Raw genomic sequence first — 18,357 nt, forward strand, 5'->3', positions numbered from 1 at the left:
AAAGAAACACATCCCAAACATATAATTCCAAAAAGTATACAATTGTCTATCAATCAAATCTACCAAAGGTAGATTTTCTGTCTTCGTCCAACATTTTCTTAGTAAATGTCTTCAAACATGTTTAAACCGATCAAACTTTCTACTGTAACATTATAAACCAAGAAATAGAGCCAATGGTGTCTGACATGCAGTATTAAGATATATTAGAGTTGAATTACAACAAAATTATAACCCGATGTAATTTGCAGTAAAAATTATATGTGCAGATCGAATTCAAAGATATTGATAATATCAAGAGGACTATTCTTCACCTGATTTCTTTTGATCTACAAACAGTTTGTAAGAATGTAAAAGCATATACCATTTGTTTCCATCAGCTTGAGGGTTTAGAGATCGCTCCTGCAGCAAACAGCAGGTTTCTCCGAGAAAACTGCACCACCAATGTAAATACATACACAAGAAGAGTAAAGGAGTTTTTAGCGTATGTCTGATCACCGAGCTTTGTAATGATAGGAAGAAAAAGTCATATATTGACGGATCAATCCTCAAACTTTGGTTCTAATCAAGTTTTAGTATCTTTATTCACAAGCACACGATGATAGACGTAGCAGATAATCTAGTAAAGAGAGTATTAACTTACTCGGAGAGCGTGAACAGGTGTGGACTTAGTGGGGAAAGTTCTGAGTGATCGCAGTCTGTTTGAGTTCCCATTTCTGATCAAACAACAAATGATCAAATCATTTTTAACAAAACATATTATTAATACTAATCAGAGAACAACAATACAGCTTTCGAAGGAGTAAACTCACTTTTCTTCGGCCTTTGTCAATTTGGTACTTGAGGAGACGTCCCACAGTTTCACTGTGCAGTCCGCAGATCCAGAAGCCAGAAGAGAGCCCTCACCGCTGTAACAGTTTAAGAAAAACAGGTTAGTAGTAATAAGAACTCTCTGTAATCGAATGATAAAAAAAGAAACTTATTTTCTTCTTATCTTCCTTGCTCACCTGTAAGAGAGAGTCCAGACACATGAGTTATGGCCCATGAGAGGTGTGATGCAGCGAGCTGTTGAGAGGTCCCACATCATTATGGTTCCATCTTCATCACCAGAGGCCATATATCTCCCATCTGGTGACATCGCCAATGACAAAACCATGCTCCTGTGTCCAATGAATATCCTGACACATTCCCCTGTTTGTACATCCCAGAGTCTCACCGTCTTATCACTAGAACCGGTTGCAATGTAGTTACAATTAGGATGCCACTGTACACACTGAAATCAAAATGCAAATGACAATTACATTCAAAGGCCCATCAATAATAGTTATTCAAATGGCAACTAAAATCACTCATCTATATTAAATTATTTAAGTCAATCCAAATAGTTAAGTAATCCAACATAAGCTTGCTTATGACTTCAAGTTGACTATATAACAATCTCTAGATCAACTATAAACTGGAGCAGTGTTCTAAAGATCGGTTTACACGGCAAATCAGACCTAAACGAAACAAATTTTTTAGAAAAAATGGGTCTAGCCACTCAAAAATTCCATATAAACGACTAACTAGCGCCTAGCGGTCAATAAACAATTGAAGTGTTAGCTAAGAATTTGTAAACTGTGACTCGGTAAATTAATAGCTTCAACTGCATACCAAAACGATCAAGATAACTATGCATGCATGAATTAGCTACTCAAACGGTCGCTAAATTTAACCTCTGGAAATTAAAATGAAGGAGAGAGACACTCACATCAACATCAGAGAGATGCCCTGCCATCATCCGCAGAGGTTGCATTCTATCCATTGACCAAATCCGCGCAGTACGATCATGAGAACAGCTTGCAAAGTAATGCCCAAAAGGGCTAAACTGCACCATGAAACGAGTATATATAAATGTCTGTTCATCATAAAATTCCAATTTATGTAAGACAAACAGTTCTACCTGGGCATCCCATACAGTGTGATTATGACCCTTGTAACACACAAGATTGGCATTTAATTTTGTGCTCCACAGCCTTACTGCACTTACGAATACAAAGGTTGGTAACAAGAAAAATTCAAATTGAGCGAGTATATGGATATCATGTAGAGGGATGCACAGATACATACTTGTTGTATCTGCTGAAGAAGATAAAACATAATCTCCTGGAGGACTGAAAGTGGCCGAGTAAACTGGCCCTGAGTGTCCCACTAATAATGTATAATTTCTTCTGCCATTTAGTCCAACGGTTTGATTATTTTCATCCTGCAACGCACCTGGAACCAGACAGCTTAGAGTCTATCTCATGGAAACATAAATGTACTTATAAATTTGTTTCATGAGAAAACATACAACTGCCAGCTTGTCCTATCTTCGCCATGTCCCAGACCTGAAGCACCATAACTGTCCCTTAGACGTTTTGGAGAGTAAGATAAGAAGAAAAGGAAAAAAATATACCTTTATTGATGAATCTGAGAACCCACCAGCAACCAGAGATCCATCATGAGATATAGATGAACTGTTTAACCTGGGGGAAGGATAGATGGTGAGCAACACGTTGCAAATAAGTAATAGAACATTGGGACTTGGGAGGAAATAAGGACATTACCCGTTATGAGTATTAACAAATGTGTAAAAGCTGACAGACGGCATTGCGATGCTACTCAACTGCACACGGTTTCTCAGGTCTTCAAGGATCGATTCCTCTACATCCGCAGACCTGACATAGAAAAAACTTAATCTAAGTTACAGGAGGTTAAGTCTTTGACAGATACTTTATGTATTCTCCTTTAATCAATCATACATCATCCATAGCATAGATACTGTGTGTACATTACTCTTTAATGAAATCATCCTTAGTCTAACACAAAAATGAGTAAGGGATTCGAAAGTACATTACTGGCATGGCGAGTTCCGGTTTCACACGTGGCATCGACGACAACACCGTGCTGGTCTCCTGACGTGCAACTTTTGTTGTTGCAGTTCCTGCTTTGTCCTTCTTTAACTTCTTTATGGAAGAGCCTTGCTTTCCAATTTCGGCGGATCTTTTCTGAACACAAAATCAATCGACGAGTGAATTCTTGGTTCTTAATTTTTCAAATCACTGATCTAACTTGAAGCCACTTATCACCTTACTATCATCCATATCCCCAGCTTTACTTTCTCCTTGTCCCTTCTCGGAATCAGACAGTAGACCTCCCGTCTTCTCCAGGCGATCTTCCAGCGAGTCCTCAAGCAACTATGAAAGAAGTATGTAGCTAATGTCAAAAGGTAACCTTCCAGAAAAAGAGTGAAAGACGCTAAAGGAAAAAAACGTACTCCCCAGTGTATTTCTTTTTGATTGACGTGATCAGCTGTCTCATGAAAACTCCCAACAATGGTGACAGCTTCTATGTCATCAGATGCGGAGTTAGGCTGTCCTGAGTAGACTGCAACAAATGAACCAGGATTAACAACAGTGGATCCAGTCTTACACTAAAAATCTGTAACATGCTATTGCTTATATATATGGGAATTGGGAAAGCAACACACCTTGGAAATTGATGTGCTCGTTGATAATACCAAGCATTAGAGTAGACTCTGTTCTATGTAGGTACTGAAGCAATAAATCATACGAATACTGCAACATTCAGCAAACGTATTAGAAGTCTGCAGACCAGAAACATTGAAGCATTTGTCATTTTTCACACAAGTTTACCTGACAAATTTTGATGTTGATCTTGCTTTGTCTAAGAGAACGAGCAAACTCCATTTCCTGAAAGAAACCAAGGTCATAAGACAGTTGATTAAAAAAAAAATCCATTATCAACATTATACCACCATATAATACAGCTTAAAACCTGTAGATGAGATGGAGCAAGAACGCCTCCCAGCTTCTGAAGATCCCGTAGATGTACCATTTCATGATCCTTGCGGAAGCTGTTAAAGAAGGATCTCGCTGGAATACAAGTAAACTATTCCTAAGCTTAAGAAATATACTCAGAATGTCAAATTGCAAATATAAGAAGTACCTTCTTGAGTGTGCCCTTTCCCCACTAGATCCATGTAACAATGAATAAACACAGGATACATCACTCGAACCAACTCATGCTACAAATCCCAAAGCAGCTAATCAGTTTTTCCAAGGTTCATACAAAACGAGCTTAAGCAACAAAAAAAAAACGCCGATCTTGACCTTATAAAGATCCAGTGAGTTATAACCCCATGACCTTAGCTTGCTGTAACCTTCACGGTACCGAGATGGATCATTCTCTGATCTGTAAAAACAAAAAGAAACAAACTTTAATAAACCAATTGGCTCTAAATGAACAATTCTCAAAACCCTTTAGACGAAAATGCATAAAAACAAACCCTAATTTCTTCCCCCAATAAGAAGTAATCAGAAAAAACAAAAAAAAAAAAGCAAACTTTAATAAACCAATTGGCTTTACATGAACAATTCTCAAAACCCTTTAGACGAAAATTCAAATAAATGCATAAACAGAGCAGTAAAAACAAACCGTAATTTCTTCCCCCAATAAGAAGTAATCAGAAAAAAAAAAAAAAAAAAAAAAGCAAACTTTAATAAACCAATTGGCTCTAAATGAACAATTCTCAAAACCCTTTAGACGAAAATTCAAATAAATGCCTAAACAGAGCACTAAACCAAACCCTAATTTCTTCCCCAATCAGAGAGATCACTCACTGGAATATTCTCTATAACTACAATTGACCCCATACGATTTGATAGGAAGAGATGATTACTGGGAAAAGGAGCGGATGAGCTTGTTGAGCTCAGGGTCGTTGTGATAATCGATAGAGCTGAAGGTGCTGCCATTGTTATTGTGAAGAGATTCTTGGAGATGTTTAGCAGCGCTGTTGAAGCCTTTCTTCTTCAAGTAGCCCATGACGAACTCGTCTACTTGCTCTGGATCCATTCTCGCTCTCTCGATTCAAAACTCTCACTCGCTGAGTTCTTCTTGCTCTCTAATTGCTTAATACATTTCGTTAAATTCTGAGGTATGATGTTATGGGCGAACCAGTTTCGATTAGTTTAAAGGCCTTGTATTTAATTGGGCCTGTTTATAAAGGCCCATATAAGTTTTTGTCAAAACATGTTACATTGTATGTAAGGAGGAGAAGTACTAATTAGTAATTAGAGTCAATGATCTCAAAAGCAAGTGTGTTTTTTTTTTTGTTCTGTTTTCTATAATATTGGTTGATGTGGAGGTTTTTGAACGAACTGAATTGGAGTGAATAGAAGTTTTTTATATAACTTAACTCTAGTTTTAGTCGATTAGGAATCAAGTATTGTTAACTCAACTGAAGAATACCTAAATAAAACCTAAATATCTTAAAACTAGTGATGTTTGGAACAAAACTAATACTATATGTTGTGTTCAGGTCTGAAAAATTATGGATTTAGATTTAAGCATGTCGTAGCTCTTCTTATAAGTAGTTTTGTAACCAACTAACCACCATTACTAAAGATTTTAAAGATTCATTAAATTTGTTAGACTAGTTTGAACCAGTAGTAACTTCAGAAAAAAATTTCTGCTTATCAAATAAAATATGCTAAACAATGTATTCATCAATTGACAGACAAAGTCCATACCATCTTGAATTATAAAAAGAAAGTATAAATTTAGGTCCAATGAGTAAGGACCGGGATAAGTTCAAGTGGAATTTTCTTAGGGCAGACAAGTCCATATGATTCTTCAATATCAACATCTTCAGCTTTCATTCCTCCAGGAAGCTTCCAATCAAAACGGTAAAGAAGGTTGATAAGTGTCAAGTGTACCAAAGCCAAACCCATACCCATACCAGGACACATTCTCCTTCCGCTACCAAACGGCAAGAGCTCAAAGTTTAGACCCTTATAGTCGATCTCATTATCCATAAATCTCTCCGGGATAAAAGCTTCTGGATCTTTCCAAACGTTTGGATTCCTATGAATAGCCCAAACGTTTACATGGATCCATGTTTTCTTTGGAATATCATAACCCGCGATCTTTATATCTTTTGAAGCCTCTCTTGGGATTAGAAGTGGCACAAGTGTATTAATCCTTAATGTTTCTTTGATCACCAGTTTGAGATACTCCAGTTGTTCTATATCTTCTTCAGTGATGTTGTCTTTGTTTTTGATCACTTCTCTCACTTCTGCTTGCACTTTCTTCATAACTCTTGGGTTTGCAATTAAATGTGTCATCACCCATGTCACAGTTTGGGCAGAAGTGTCTATTCCAGCAGCAAGAATGTTCTGTAATAACCAAAAATTTTAAATAAAATAAAAAAGAGAATGGAGATTGAAATGATATGATATGATTTTTCATTACTTACCAGAAGTATTCCTTTGGTGTGGCTTCGAGTAAGTTTAAACCCTCCAAGTCCAAGCTCTCCTCTTTCCATCTCTAGGAGCAAGGCAATGATATCATCTTTAATACTCTCATCATCTAAATGATGTTGTATAGCCTGGTCGAAAAAAGCGTCCATTACTTTGAAAACCTTTTCACATTTGCTATGTAGCCCTGTGATCCTATCGATGATTTTGCCAATAACAGGGAAGTAATCTGCTGCTGCGAAACTCCCAACAACCTCCATGATTCCTTGAATGACTTCATCATAAGTATTCTCAATTTTACTCCCTTGAAAACGTATCCCAAATGCAACTCTACAGATCACACTTCCTGACAATGTCATTAACTTGAGGCTGAAGTTAACCGGGTTCTCCAGTAAAGCGGATTGTTTGATGAAATCAACAAACGATGCGACTTCTTCTTTTCTCACATGTTGAAACGACTGTACCCTCTTCGCGGCGTACAGTTCAGTAGCCGTCAACTTTCGTAGCTCCCTCCAATAGTTGCTATATGGAGAAAAGCCTAGATCCTTTAAATTGTATGTGATTCTTGCAGCGTAAGTCATGTAAGGCCGTGAACAACAATCAAGGTCGAATGTTTTCAAGATATCTTTCACCGTCTCTGGAGTTGAGGCCACAACGGTAGACACGTTTCCAAACTTGAGGGACATTAGAGGTCCATATTTTTCAGATAATTTGAACATGGAGCGGTGAGGTTTGGATCCCAGTTGGTGCAAGTTGCCAATTATAGGAAGTCTTGGTGGTCCAGGAGGTAGATTCTTCTTTGATTTTCTACTGTTCTTTGCAACAAGTATAGATGCAAGGAAGACAATTGCGACAATGATATACAACAAATTCATTTTGCCTCCTACACAACAGTAATGAATAGTTTATGTAGTCACTTAATAATAACTATTTGCCTCAATCTATCTAATAAATCTAAAGAAAATTATAAATAGTATGCTAAGTAAATTTAACCCCCCCAAAAAAACATAAAGTGGATGGAACTGTGGAAACTAAAACTGCCGAAACATCACTCGATCTACCGTAACCCAGCACATGAATTAAGTCTTAAAAACTTCTTAATACGATTCAGGAACCGGAAAATTAGATGCAACATCAGAATAGGTGAAGAAAACTTATAGATAAAGACCTAATTAACAAGATAATATGAGCTAACCAAGCGCTCGTAGCTTGGTGGTAAAGGAGGTACAGCTGTACTGCCCGCCACCCGGGTTCGAGTCTTGGTCACAACGGATTTAACATCCCTTCCGTTGGGGCGCTAGACTCCTTTCGGGGGATAGTTGGGAATGTGGCTGCCCAGATACCAGAGTTATCAAAAAAAAAAAAAAAAAAAAAAAGATAATATGAGCTTCTATTTCTCTGTTACAGAAACGTCTATGTATAGATATAGAGATTGAGCTCGGTAAGATTACCTTGTAATCTTAAACTTTGTGCAGAAGGTTTGGTTGAGGGAGATGGAGAGATGATTGTGTTTTTGCTCTCTTTTTGTTTTTGTGTACTTGTATTAAGTGGCGAGAAGGCAATGGCAATTTTATGTGTATATACAACTTGTGGCAGTGAGAGGACGTTGTAATTACAGTAGCGTCCACTTTGAGTATACTACATTTGAGATTGCGTAGGATAATTCCAGGCATTTCCAAGTATTTAGGAAAGTCAAATTATATTTGGGACTATAGTTATTTATCTGTAACTCCAATAGTAAACATACAGTTTGCCGTAAAATTACAAAATTGTAGTTTTAGTTGAAACTAAATACTGTTCAATCTAAATCATAACAATTTCTCTACATCACCTAAAATCACCTAAAATTCATCAGAAATCAAATCATTCTATTTTTAAATATTATATTGGACACATGTCCTAACTGCTCTAAAATATTTAAATTCTGACTATTATACAATTATTTATTTGGATTTCAAACTGATGATACTCAGATCTAAGCGATCATGTGGTCTATCCGCAGTATTACTTTTTATATAATTGTAGTGGTGACAATACCAAGATACATAATCACTAATCACTAAATCATCATATCATCATTGACAACAACAAAACATTCACTAAATCATCAAATTTTTGGTTATAAGATAGTTTTATGTGGGTTTCTTTTAATATATAGTTTTCCTGATCTTAATCCATCTTTTTTTTTCCGTCTGGTATTTTATTATAACACCAAAAAAGTTACAACAGCCCAAAACATTATTCAGAAAACGAAAGGCCCATAGACAAGGCAACACAACAACCCTAGACCTACACATGGCCCAACAACTAAACCATCGAAGAAAAAAAATGGTTCCAGCGCCGTCATCTTCTTCTCCACGTGTAATGAGAAAAAAAAATGGAATCGACACGCGTCAAGAACAGCAAACACCTCCTCCAAACCACCGCCGTGAGATTCAAGCCGGAGCTTTCTGTTCACCGGAGACGATCCACGCGTCAAAACTCGAACTGCCGAGGACACGTGTTGCTTTACGGAGAACCAACCACCAATCTCCACCGACGGGAACTCTTTCAACTGTTTCCGGTAAACCACCGGAAGTCTATCAAACGGATGATGAAGAAAGCCTCACTCAGAGCGATCTTCCCAATATCCTAACCTCACACCAGATCGACGCTTCAAAGCTAATTCAGTCATCTACAATCCACCCAACATCTAACAGAGATGTGAGAAGAGAGACGGTTGAGCGAGTAACAAACGGAAGCGTCAATCAACGATAACCGGGAAATTCCGGTGAGAAGCCGCCGTCGCCATCGAACACGACGCGGAAAACAAAGCCGGACAACTCCGTCAAGGTGAACGCGAGCCGCCAGAAACAGAAGCCGGATATACTCGTCAAACCGACCGAGATATACCAGAGTCAACAGTCACCGAAGAAGAACGGCGACGGACAAAGCTTCATCTCATCTTTTTCTTCGTGAAGGATTTTGAGGAGAGAACGAAGAAGAGAGAGAGAAACTTCATTTTTTTCCTCCTGATCTTAATCCATCTTGATTTTTAAAGAACAGACTTTATCTATCAATCATAAAATTTGTTAATAATAATATTTTATCTCTCTAGTTGTCATCATTGTCAATAATGCATAATATAGAATTCCGCAGAAACGAATGATGCTAAGACAAAGATACTGCAAGATAAGGTTACGTACACATGTTTGTTTAATATTTGTTGTGGTTGTAATTAAACGAGCATGGCTTGGTTTTGTAGTCACTTGTCCCGGGAAGATTTCATCGATAATTGACGACTAAGTTATATGTTATACAGTAGAATTTCTATAAATTAATAATGTTGGAACTTTGAAATTTTATTAATTTATAGAGATATTAATTTACAAAAGTGTTTTTATTTAGATTTTTTATTTTAAGATATATTTATTCTAATATAAGGAAAATATCTAATTTTAATATATAAACATTAATTGTTATTTTTAAAATTTTGACATTTATATTAATTTTATTATATTATTTGTTGTATATAATATATATTGCATAGAATTTAAATGTGGTTTTCGATATAATATTATTAAATCTCATCAAAAAATATATGAAGTGTAAAGAAAATATAAAGATAACAATAGGTTCTTACTTATATAAAAAAAAATATATATATATAAATTATTAATTTATAATTTTAAGAGGACCATATAGTTACATAGAATTTTTTAAAAAAATTATCTTATTAATTTATCTATTGGTATCAAATTTTGAACCGACACAAATTAGAACCTGTAAAATTTATTAATTTATAGAAATTATTAATTTATCGAATATTAATTTATAGAGGTTCTACTGTACTTTATTTTACAGCGAGACAGTGATTCACGGCCAGCCCTAGACATGAAATATTTACCACAAGTCCCATGAAGCAAAAATTCAAATATTTTTTATATATAATATTTTTTTTTGTGACTATGGGGGTGATTGGTTAGGATGTAACTGTAGAAAATTTACTTTAGAAATTAGTCTGTAGAATTTTTTGATTTAGTTTTAAGAGATGTAGCTTTAAAATTTCCTACAGCTAAAAAGATGAGGCTTTAGAAAATAAGATTTATACAACTACTTTTTGTATGTTTTTGCTGTAACTTTAGTTTTTTTGGTTGTAGCTTTAAAAACTAAGATAAAGCATGATTGGTAGTATTTAAGGTTGTAGATGAAAATTAAAGCTAAAATCACTTCTTACAGCCCAACCAATCACCCCCTATATAAAGTCTTCATTGTTTTGTTGTTTTAATTTAATGGGCTAGATAATATAAAAATTTAGTGGGTTAGTAAATTTAGAAAATTCCATAAAACTAAAAACCTAATTCAAAAAAGGTAGGCTTTTCTTTTGATAAAAAAAATTCATTTTTTATTTTGTTTGAAAACCTCAAAATTTCAGGACCTGTCTTACAATTATTAGATTATATTATTTATTTGTACTTCGTTTGAATGGTTGTTATATATTACCAACATATCGCTAATTCTCTATATATTATTTGATAAATTGTGGGAATTTAAAAAAAAAGATTTAATCATCATAATATTATTGATTTTAGAAATAATAGATAATTGGGACAAAAATATTAATTGAAACATGATACTATTTATTTTAGAAACAATAGATAAGAAGTGTGTTAATTTTAAATTACCATAGATACTTGGGATGACATAATTAACTGAAATAAAAAAAACAATTAACTTTAATGATCAAATTTTATTATTTTCATTTAAATAAATTAACTAGAAATTTGCGTAGGAGATTCAACCAAAGCAGAACATCTATTCCAAACTTTGTCAGTTCTAGAAAAAAAAAAAGAGTTTTGGAAGAAAAACGTTTGAGTTTATACATCTTTGAAAGATACTTTGTAATTGCAGTGTGTCAACCTTTCCCAACTTGCAATACTTTCAGGCACATCTTTTGAAGTAGGTTCGTTTTTAAAAAACTCATGCAACGATGTACGTTACACTTAAGCTCCCTCGGTAGCACAATATATAATATAGTTTGTGTCCTTTTTTTTTTGCTAAAAGAAATAGTTAGCGTCTTTTGATGATACTTTGCTGAGCACATCATCATCGTATATGTGCAGCTGGTGAGCCTGCAAACTGTAACTAAGAAAAATCCCGTGAAACATGCCCTATTCTCCATTTTGTTTATCAAACTACAATTTATTTTCTCTTTTTTATCACCTTTTTTTTTTATCTGGGATCAACACTATAATGACAAAAGAGACTCTCCAGAGATTGACAACCATTTCTATGTGATGAGAAGAGGACACATCAATTAATGAAAAAAAATAATTTGTATCTAATATTATATGTAGTGATCGACTGATATGAATGTAAGTATAACGTTTTCAATAAATAAAATGTTTGTCCCTTTTTCTAATCGACACACGTTTACTAACTTTAATTAGCTCCAAAACTAACATGTTGTGCTTTGCTTGTAACGTCTCATGCAAGTATGGATTCATTAGACGTTTTAATTTAGAGTTAATTGGTCAAATTGATGTGAACCTTTAGCCGTTATAGATATAAGGGACGTTTTTCTTCACTGTTAAGAGATGGTGCTATATATGAATATGAAACATAGAAACTAACGGTTTCATCATCGTTGACCTAGCTTTCGATTTTACCTAACAGATTTCTAAACTTTTGAAAGCGCAAACTTCATTCTAGACGGGTTCCGATGCTGCGGATTCAGTCATTTAGCTATTAGACAATTAGTGTTCATGATCTCCTATGAATTTTTTTTGAGCATTTTGATGCACAGTCTATGACTTATTGTCTGATCTGATCTGAACTCCTCCAGAATTTATCTCTTTTTTTTGTAGGTTCTCCAAAATTTATCTAATAACTAATAATCACATTTGCTTGCAATGCAGTTTTCATATTTGATAGAATAAAAAAAAACAATCAGAAATTATATATCGATATTGAATTATTATAAACAGTTGAATTGGAAATGATTTGGAATCATTAGTTAATAATAATATCAATTACATTTTTTTTTGAACTGAATCAATTACATTTTTAACCAGACAATGGTGTAGAAGTTTCAGCAGAACATCTGCTCAAAATTTTCCCAGTCCTCAAAAGAAGAATTTTGGCAACGGAGGTGAAACGTCTTAGTTGGTACAACCTGGAGCTGAACTTCGCAAATAACATGTTACAACCTTCCCCATTGTGCAATACCATGAGACAACATTCTCTCGACATAGGTTCGTTTTTAAAAAGATCAAGCAGTACTTCGTCGTCACACTTAACATCCCTCGTCTTAGCACAGTTCTTCATGAAATAGTTTGCTTCTGGTGCTGGTACACTGTTGAACGCATTAATATTGTATTCTTCTGAACCCGGGGAGCGTGCAAATGCTTCATCTAGACTGGTGTCAGGATCAATCAATGGTTTGTCGTCATTTTCTGTGGCTAAACTTGGATAAGTAGATGATATCAAAGTAGTGATTAAGAGAAATCCCATGACTGATGCCTTATTCTCCATTCTTTTTTGCGTTGAAATACAATTTATCTTCTTTTTTTTCTTCTTTTTGGTTGCTTCTTTTTGGGATTGGTATCTTAGATAATATATAGTGATCGATTGATATGAATGTTATTGTAACGTTTACAATTTAATAAAATACAAGTTTTTTTTCTTTTCTCGTCGACATGGTTTCTTTTGGTACCTTAATTAGTTCCAAAACTATCATGAGTTAACGTCTCACGTGAAGATGGGTTCATTAAAGACAATTTATTCTATAACTTGTTAATCATAGTTTAATTAGGGATAAAGCCTAAACTAGCGGTTAAGGCCATATGTAATAACTGGTGAATGAAATTACTGTTTTTAAATATAATTTTGATAATTCTGTAACTTGTTTATCATGCTTTTTGAAGCTTCAACACTTTTAAACTTAAATTATTATTTTAATATAAATTGTAATTCCTCTGTTCCTTCTATATCAAACTGATTCATGTTTTAAAGTTTTCATATATATTAATAAAATATTTTTAATTTTAATTATAAATATATTATTTGGTAATTAACTATTTCCCATAAAATTTTAATTAATAGAAGTTTAATAAACACAAAGAATTTTCAAATTTTACAATTTATCACATTATCAGATAATAAAAATACAAAAGGTATCTTTTTGAAATAATTATTTTTACGAAAACATAAAGTATTTTGAAATGGAGAGAGTTTATTACATCCAAATTTAATACTTCATCAATGTATTCGAAGTGATTAAGAAAATATTTAATTTCTTACATCCACTTATAATGCAACAACTAGATTTTGATCCGCGCTTAGAAAGCGCGGGTTTGTATTTGTAATTAAATATATTTTAAACGAATTTCTATATAAGATATTGTATAAGTTTGAGCATATTTATCCAAAACCACGGACCAAACCGTACCAAACTGAAAAACCAAAATTAAACTGAACTGCATAAATAATAGAGCAAATCATATATCTATGACTGAAAAAATGAAATCGAACCGATAACTAAATGAGTACCTGAATTTTTAAATAAAAAATTATATATTTAAAAATATTAATTACATTCAATTTTAAATAACCAAATATCCTAAAATACTATTTATAAACCAGATAACCCGAAAACATGAATAACCCGAATATTTTTATTTGGTTGATAAATAATTTAGTTAACCAAAAGTATAATTTATGTATATAATTATTTATTTCAAATATATATATATATAACTATTTTTAATATAACACATAGTATCAAAACTATTTTCAAAATAATATTATGTTTTAAAAGAAGTAGATTTTGTTCTAAAACACAATTCTACTGCTAACCTATTTTAAAGTATTGATATAGTGTTAATAAATAATAAAGTGTTTTCAAAGTTTTTAGAAATTATCACTAACCGATTTATAATTTGTTAGACTAAATATCTAACATAACCGAAGATAAATAACCATTTTCTGAAAATATAGCAGATGGAAAGATCGAACATGTTTTATGTAGACCATAATCATATCTATAGATTCGTATAGAAACTGGTTTGGTATTAAATAATACAACCATTTTAGAATATTAAGTTGTGACAAACATCGTTTAGTTTGTGAATGATAATGTTGAAGTGTTCATATATATAACATGGTTAGTGAAATCAGTTTAGTTAATAAGGTTGATATAAATTAATGGTTGATCTCTGTAAAAGATGCAATTTTTTTACAATGGATATTGTATTATGTTTATAGTCTCCGAAGGTATTAACTATTAAATAAATCACAAATAACTAAATAACCATATATATAAATATAAGGTGGATATTATTTAATAATAACATAAAATAATTATGATGGAATAATGCGTATATAGTAAACGTATATGTAGAGAATTAGGTTAATACCATTTTTTTATGACTAACTTGCCTTTAATGAAGAATAATTAAAATAGTAATATGAGAAATAACAGAAATTCTAGTTGAATGAAATGGTCCAACTTATGATTTATTTTAAGTAGATTTTTTAGGACTTCTTCCCTTTTAATAGTATTGATAAGGGAAACGTGGCTCCCTGTCTGCAATTTCTTTTGCTCAGTTTTTTATACTCATGTGTAACTTGGGCATTAAACATGTGCTGAGTGCGTCTCAAACATTAAAATTAGCATTTGAGTATGGTCTAGTCCAGGACATGGCCATGTTCATGTTCGTTATGGTCCAGTGAACCCCTCAGGTAAATCTATAACAGAGCAGAAAGAGAAGCCTGGAAACCAAGCAGAGAGATCATGCCTTGGACCGAGACAGGTACAGAGACAAAGGGAGACTTAGAGACAGAGATAGATTCAAAAAAATGACAACACATGTTATGTATACTGAGAAAAATTTGCACTTCAGAGAAAATGCTGTAAAAAACTGAAGCATTTGCTTCACATTTTGTCTACAATAAGAGAACACTGTAGTAGCTATCTTCTATCAACAGAATGAACAAGAGACGCCATCTCCAAATTCCTAGCCTCTTCTTTCTCATCTCCCTCTTCTGGATCTACCCCCATGATCTCACTTGGGAGCTTAAACGTGTTCTGATCTCCCTTAGGAACAAGAAACAACACAAACAGCGGCAAAAGCCTCATCACATTCCTAACCAAAACCGCAAGCCAGATGTTACCAAACTCAGTCCTCGTCACCTTAAGAACATGCAACAACACTCCTCCAAGCCAAGAAGAAGTCATGATCCCTGCATTGTCAATAGACATCAGCAGCGCAAAGAAAGTCCCTTCAATCCCATGAGGACAAAGCTTTGAAGTGAGGACAAGCAGCGGCATCCATTTCAAACGTCCTATCATCTGAGAAACCACCTCGTCCACTACTATAAATAGATAGTCTGGTAAGCCAAACTTTAAGTTGAGACGCAGGACAAGAATGAGGTCAAGCATTCCTGATAAGGCAAAGAGAAGTTGTGTCCATAGACAAAGTCCACGGAAGGGATGGTCCTTTAGGACTAGCTGGTACAATGTCGCTCCTAGAATAGACCCAACTGAACCAATTGAGAGAATGAAACCAACTGTTTCCTGAAACAAACCAGACAGGCTGTTACAATAGATGGCTTCCAATCTAAAACTAATTGTCGCTAAGTGGATTGTTCCAAATGTCTTATAAAGTACTTAAATCTTTTTTTTATATTTTCAATGTGAGATCTTTTCTCCAATAAGGCTCTCAACATATTGACGCATAACTAGTTGTTGTTTTAGGGAAGTACCTGAGCAAACATAGGACCATCCTTTGAATCTGTGAACCAATAAAAGAGACCTTCATGAATGTTCAAACTAAGAGCAAGTGAAATGTACATGTACAGACAAGGTCTCCATACATCTGAGCACTTCATTGTCCTCCACATTGCTCTCCCTGCGTCTGTAAATCTCTGGTTCACCTGAATTGTTACTAACAAAGAGTCAACAATCTCATATTGGTAGAGACTCAAGCTAGTTAAGAGAAAATCAAGGCCAGTCTTGAGCATAAGCTAGTGAAGCATCGGCCTTTGGCCCCCAATTTTTTTTCTAAAAATGCATATACATATATGTCTCCAAATCTGTAAAAACGAAAATTATATAAAGGCTTACTAAATTGTATACGGGACCCAAAATCTCAGGAAGACCGGCCCTAGAGAGAGTGTAACTTTTACCTGTTTGTAAGAGAAACCAGGAACATGTGACTCACTAAACACAATCCCCACCACAGATACTAAAGCAAACGGTAATGTCAGCAAGCCAAACACCCCCTGATGTCGGAAAAACGAAAGACATCATTAGAGAGAAACCAACTAATGACAGAGATCAAGAACCATTATCTCGAGGGGACGTGTAAGAATATAAACTCCATTTCCGATGAGATTAAGTAATATATATAATGGATTTGGATTAATCGACCTATCATAATTGGTTTAAAGTAAACTTATCACTAACCTTGGAGCCAACAAGATGAACCAAGATACCACTCATGAAGTAACCAACAAGTGCACCAATGGAAGAGCTTAAGCTGCATAAGCTCTGCATATCCGAAGCAAGAGCACTTTGTTTGATGCTATTGTAAGCAGTACAAGCATCAATAGTCACATCAGCTATAGCCATCGCAGCACTTGATAACGTCATCCACATAAGTGCAAAGTAAAGGTGCAGATTACTATGAAGCGAAATGAACAGCATAGAGACCACTCCAAGGACACCTGCCAAAATGAAGTAAGGGCGTCTGTGGTAGCCAAAGATGGGGAGAACATCGGTGAGAATGCCCCAAAGAGGTTTGATGATCCATGGGATCTTGGTGATTGCTGTGAGGGCTTGAGACTCAGAGGGTTGAACTTTTTGAACGTCTTTCATGTAGTACTCTGTTGCTACACGGCCCATTGAGCCGCCGAGGCCTTGGTTTATTCCGTAGAGTGAGACCACGCCGAAGACAAAGCTCCAGTGAAGCTCTTTGGACAGCATCTTTATCCATCGAACTGGACCACACAGTACATTACAGAAACGACTTTGTTCTTTGACCACGTGGATGGATCCGGTGTTCTCAAGGCTTTGGTCTTCTGCTACCATAACTAGATTCAAGATTTGAAGCTTTTGATGTGGGTTTGGTCTGAAACTGTGGGAAAACAGATCCAGGACCAGAGTTGACTGAAGTGGATGTTCTTTGAGCTCAGAGAAAAGGCAAATCTTTGCCAAAATGATGGGATCTTTTGATGTAAGCAAGTTAGAAAACAGAGATTGGAGAATCAAAAATATTATATCTTAGAAAACAAGAATGAACTTGGCAAACAGGAAGCTCCGTTGACTTGATTTCATATGAACAACAAATGCTCATTGAAGAAGAAGAAGATGGAAAGAAAATAAAATGATTAAAGAAATATTGAAACACAGATGAGAGCGACCAAATACATCTCTTGCTAAATGTTTGACTAAATGCATCTATTACTAAGAACATTCTGTCTATTTTCGACTTTGTATTTTCCAGTTTCACCTCGAATATAGAAACTATACATTTTTATTTATTAAACTATTTATTCACCACGAAAAGTACTTTTTGTAGTTCTTATTTAGATATTTTCGCTTGATGGAAAAAATAACGGATTTATAAAGTAAACTCAGCAAAAAGAAAATTATTTTTTACAAAAATGTCATAAAACTTGGTTTTGCATCAAAGTCACCATAACAAACCTAACACTCACGACATCATTAAATACTTCTGACTTTTCTCTTTTTATTCTCCATAGCTAATTTGTAGATCTGTAATTAAAGTCTGAGTTATTACGTACAGTATGCAGTCTCCTAAATTTCAGCATTTCCCATATTTTTCATTGTGTATGTAAAGAGACTTTGATAGAGTCGAAAGTGCAAAACCGTCCCTGAGTATACAAAAAATCAAAACTATTTTCAAGATCAGTCGGCCACCAAAGGAACAGAACAAGCTTTGGTTTAACCTAGTATTGCTTCTTTAGGTACGTGTCTGAGTGGTGTTGGTTAAAATAGATCTTGTCACCACTACTTCTATAGCTGATTATGAAACTACCAAAAAGCCCATTTCCATTT

At 34.5% G+C, this 18,357-nt stretch overlaps 3 protein-coding genes across 6 annotated transcripts; all 3 read right to left on the reverse strand.

Annotated features, from left to right (window-relative positions):
• Positions 1–3: 3 nt before the first annotated feature.
• LOC103854775 (transcription initiation factor TFIID subunit 5) lies at positions 4–5,100 on the reverse strand. 3 transcript variants are annotated; one of them, XR_004455169.1, is made up of 19 exons: positions 4,721–5,100; positions 4,152–4,233; positions 3,988–4,066; positions 3,817–3,914; positions 3,675–3,731; positions 3,509–3,596; positions 3,296–3,405; positions 3,108–3,215; positions 2,872–3,026; positions 2,586–2,696; positions 2,435–2,504; positions 2,330–2,366; positions 2,107–2,253; positions 1,940–2,016; positions 1,748–1,864; positions 1,005–1,270; positions 806–905; positions 641–713; positions 4–430 (listed from the first exon to the last, which is right to left on the reverse strand). XR_004455169.1 is itself a non-coding variant. In XM_009131739.3 (19 exons), exons 1-19 carry the CDS (start codon positions 4,891–4,893, stop codon positions 374–376), a joined length of 2,001 nt encoding a protein of 666 aa, XP_009129987.2. In that variant the 5' UTR covers positions 4,894–5,090; the 3' UTR covers positions 204–373. The 3 variants fall into 3 exon arrangements, 2 of the variants coding, with proteins under 2 accessions (XP_009129987.2, XP_033140380.1); XM_009131739.3 differs by having other exon boundaries at positions 204–430; positions 810–905; positions 4,721–5,090; XM_033284489.1 differs by lacking the exon at positions 4,721–5,100 and having other exon boundaries at positions 204–430; positions 810–905; positions 3,817–3,930; positions 4,152–4,239.
• A 390-nt stretch (positions 5,101–5,490) lies between these two features.
• LOC103854776 (cytochrome P450 71B11) lies at positions 5,491–7,856 on the reverse strand. Of its 2 annotated transcripts, XM_018656142.2 has the most exons (4): positions 7,748–7,848; positions 7,492–7,627; positions 6,296–7,179; positions 5,491–6,215 (listed from the first exon to the last, which is right to left on the reverse strand). In XM_018656142.2, the coding sequence occupies exons 3-4, from the start codon at positions 7,169–7,171 to the stop codon at positions 5,601–5,603; spliced, it is 1,491 nt and encodes a 496-aa protein (XP_018511658.1). In that variant the 5' UTR covers positions 7,172–7,179; positions 7,492–7,627; positions 7,748–7,848; the 3' UTR covers positions 5,491–5,600. The 2 variants fall into 2 exon arrangements, with proteins under 2 accessions (XP_018511658.1, XP_009129988.1); XM_009131740.3 differs by lacking the exon at positions 7,492–7,627 and having other exon boundaries at positions 7,748–7,856.
• Positions 7,376–17,743, reverse strand: LOC103854777 (probable folate-biopterin transporter 2). Its single transcript, XM_009131741.3, has 5 exons — positions 16,744–17,743; positions 16,464–16,559; positions 16,041–16,211; positions 7,748–15,852; positions 7,376–7,627 (listed from the first exon to the last, which is right to left on the reverse strand). Exons 1-4 carry the CDS (start codon positions 17,365–17,367, stop codon positions 15,247–15,249), a joined length of 1,497 nt encoding a protein of 498 aa, XP_009129989.1. The 5' UTR covers positions 17,368–17,743; the 3' UTR covers positions 7,376–7,627; positions 7,748–15,246.
• Positions 17,744–18,357: the final 614 nt, after the last annotated feature.

The sequence above is a fragment of the Brassica rapa genome, chromosome A02 (genome assembly GCF_000309985.2).
Source record: "Brassica rapa cultivar Chiifu-401-42 chromosome A02, CAAS_Brap_v3.01, whole genome shotgun sequence".
NCBI classification, from domain to species: Eukaryota; Viridiplantae; Streptophyta; class Magnoliopsida; order Brassicales; family Brassicaceae; genus Brassica; species Brassica rapa.

Excerpts from the sequence above, each read along its gene's own strand:
- LOC103854775 (XM_009131739.3), bottom strand. The coding sequence starts at position 4,893 with ATGGATCCAGAGCAAGTAGACGAGTTCGTCATGGGCTACTTGAAGAAG. Across the intron at positions 3,732-3,816 it reads TTGCTCCATCTCATCTACAG|GAAATGGAGTTTGCTCGTTC; the intron begins GTTTTAAGCTGT and ends GGTTTCTTTCAG. Across the intron at positions 906-1,004 it reads GTCTGGACTCTCTCTTACAG|CGGTGAGGGCTCTCTTCTGG; the intron begins GTGAGCAAGGAA and ends AAACTGTTACAG.
- LOC103854776 (XM_009131740.3), bottom strand. The coding sequence starts at position 7,171 with ATGAATTTGTTGTATATCATTGTCGCAATTGTCTTCCTTGCATCTATA. Across the intron at positions 6,216-6,295 it reads ACACCAAAGGAATACTTCTG|AACATTCTTGCTGCTGGAAT; the intron begins GTAAGTAATGAA and ends TGGTTATTACAG.
- LOC103854777 (XM_009131741.3), bottom strand. The coding sequence starts at position 17,367 with ATGGTAGCAGAAGACCAAAGCCTTGAGAACACCGGATCCATCCACGTG. Across the intron at positions 16,212-16,463 it reads CTGGTTTCTCTTACAAACAG|GTGAACCAGAGATTTACAGA; the intron begins GTAAAAGTTACA and ends GTAACAATTCAG. Across the intron at positions 15,853-16,040 it reads ATGGTCCTATGTTTGCTCAG|GAAACAGTTGGTTTCATTCT; the intron begins GTACTTCCCTAA and ends GGTTTGTTTCAG.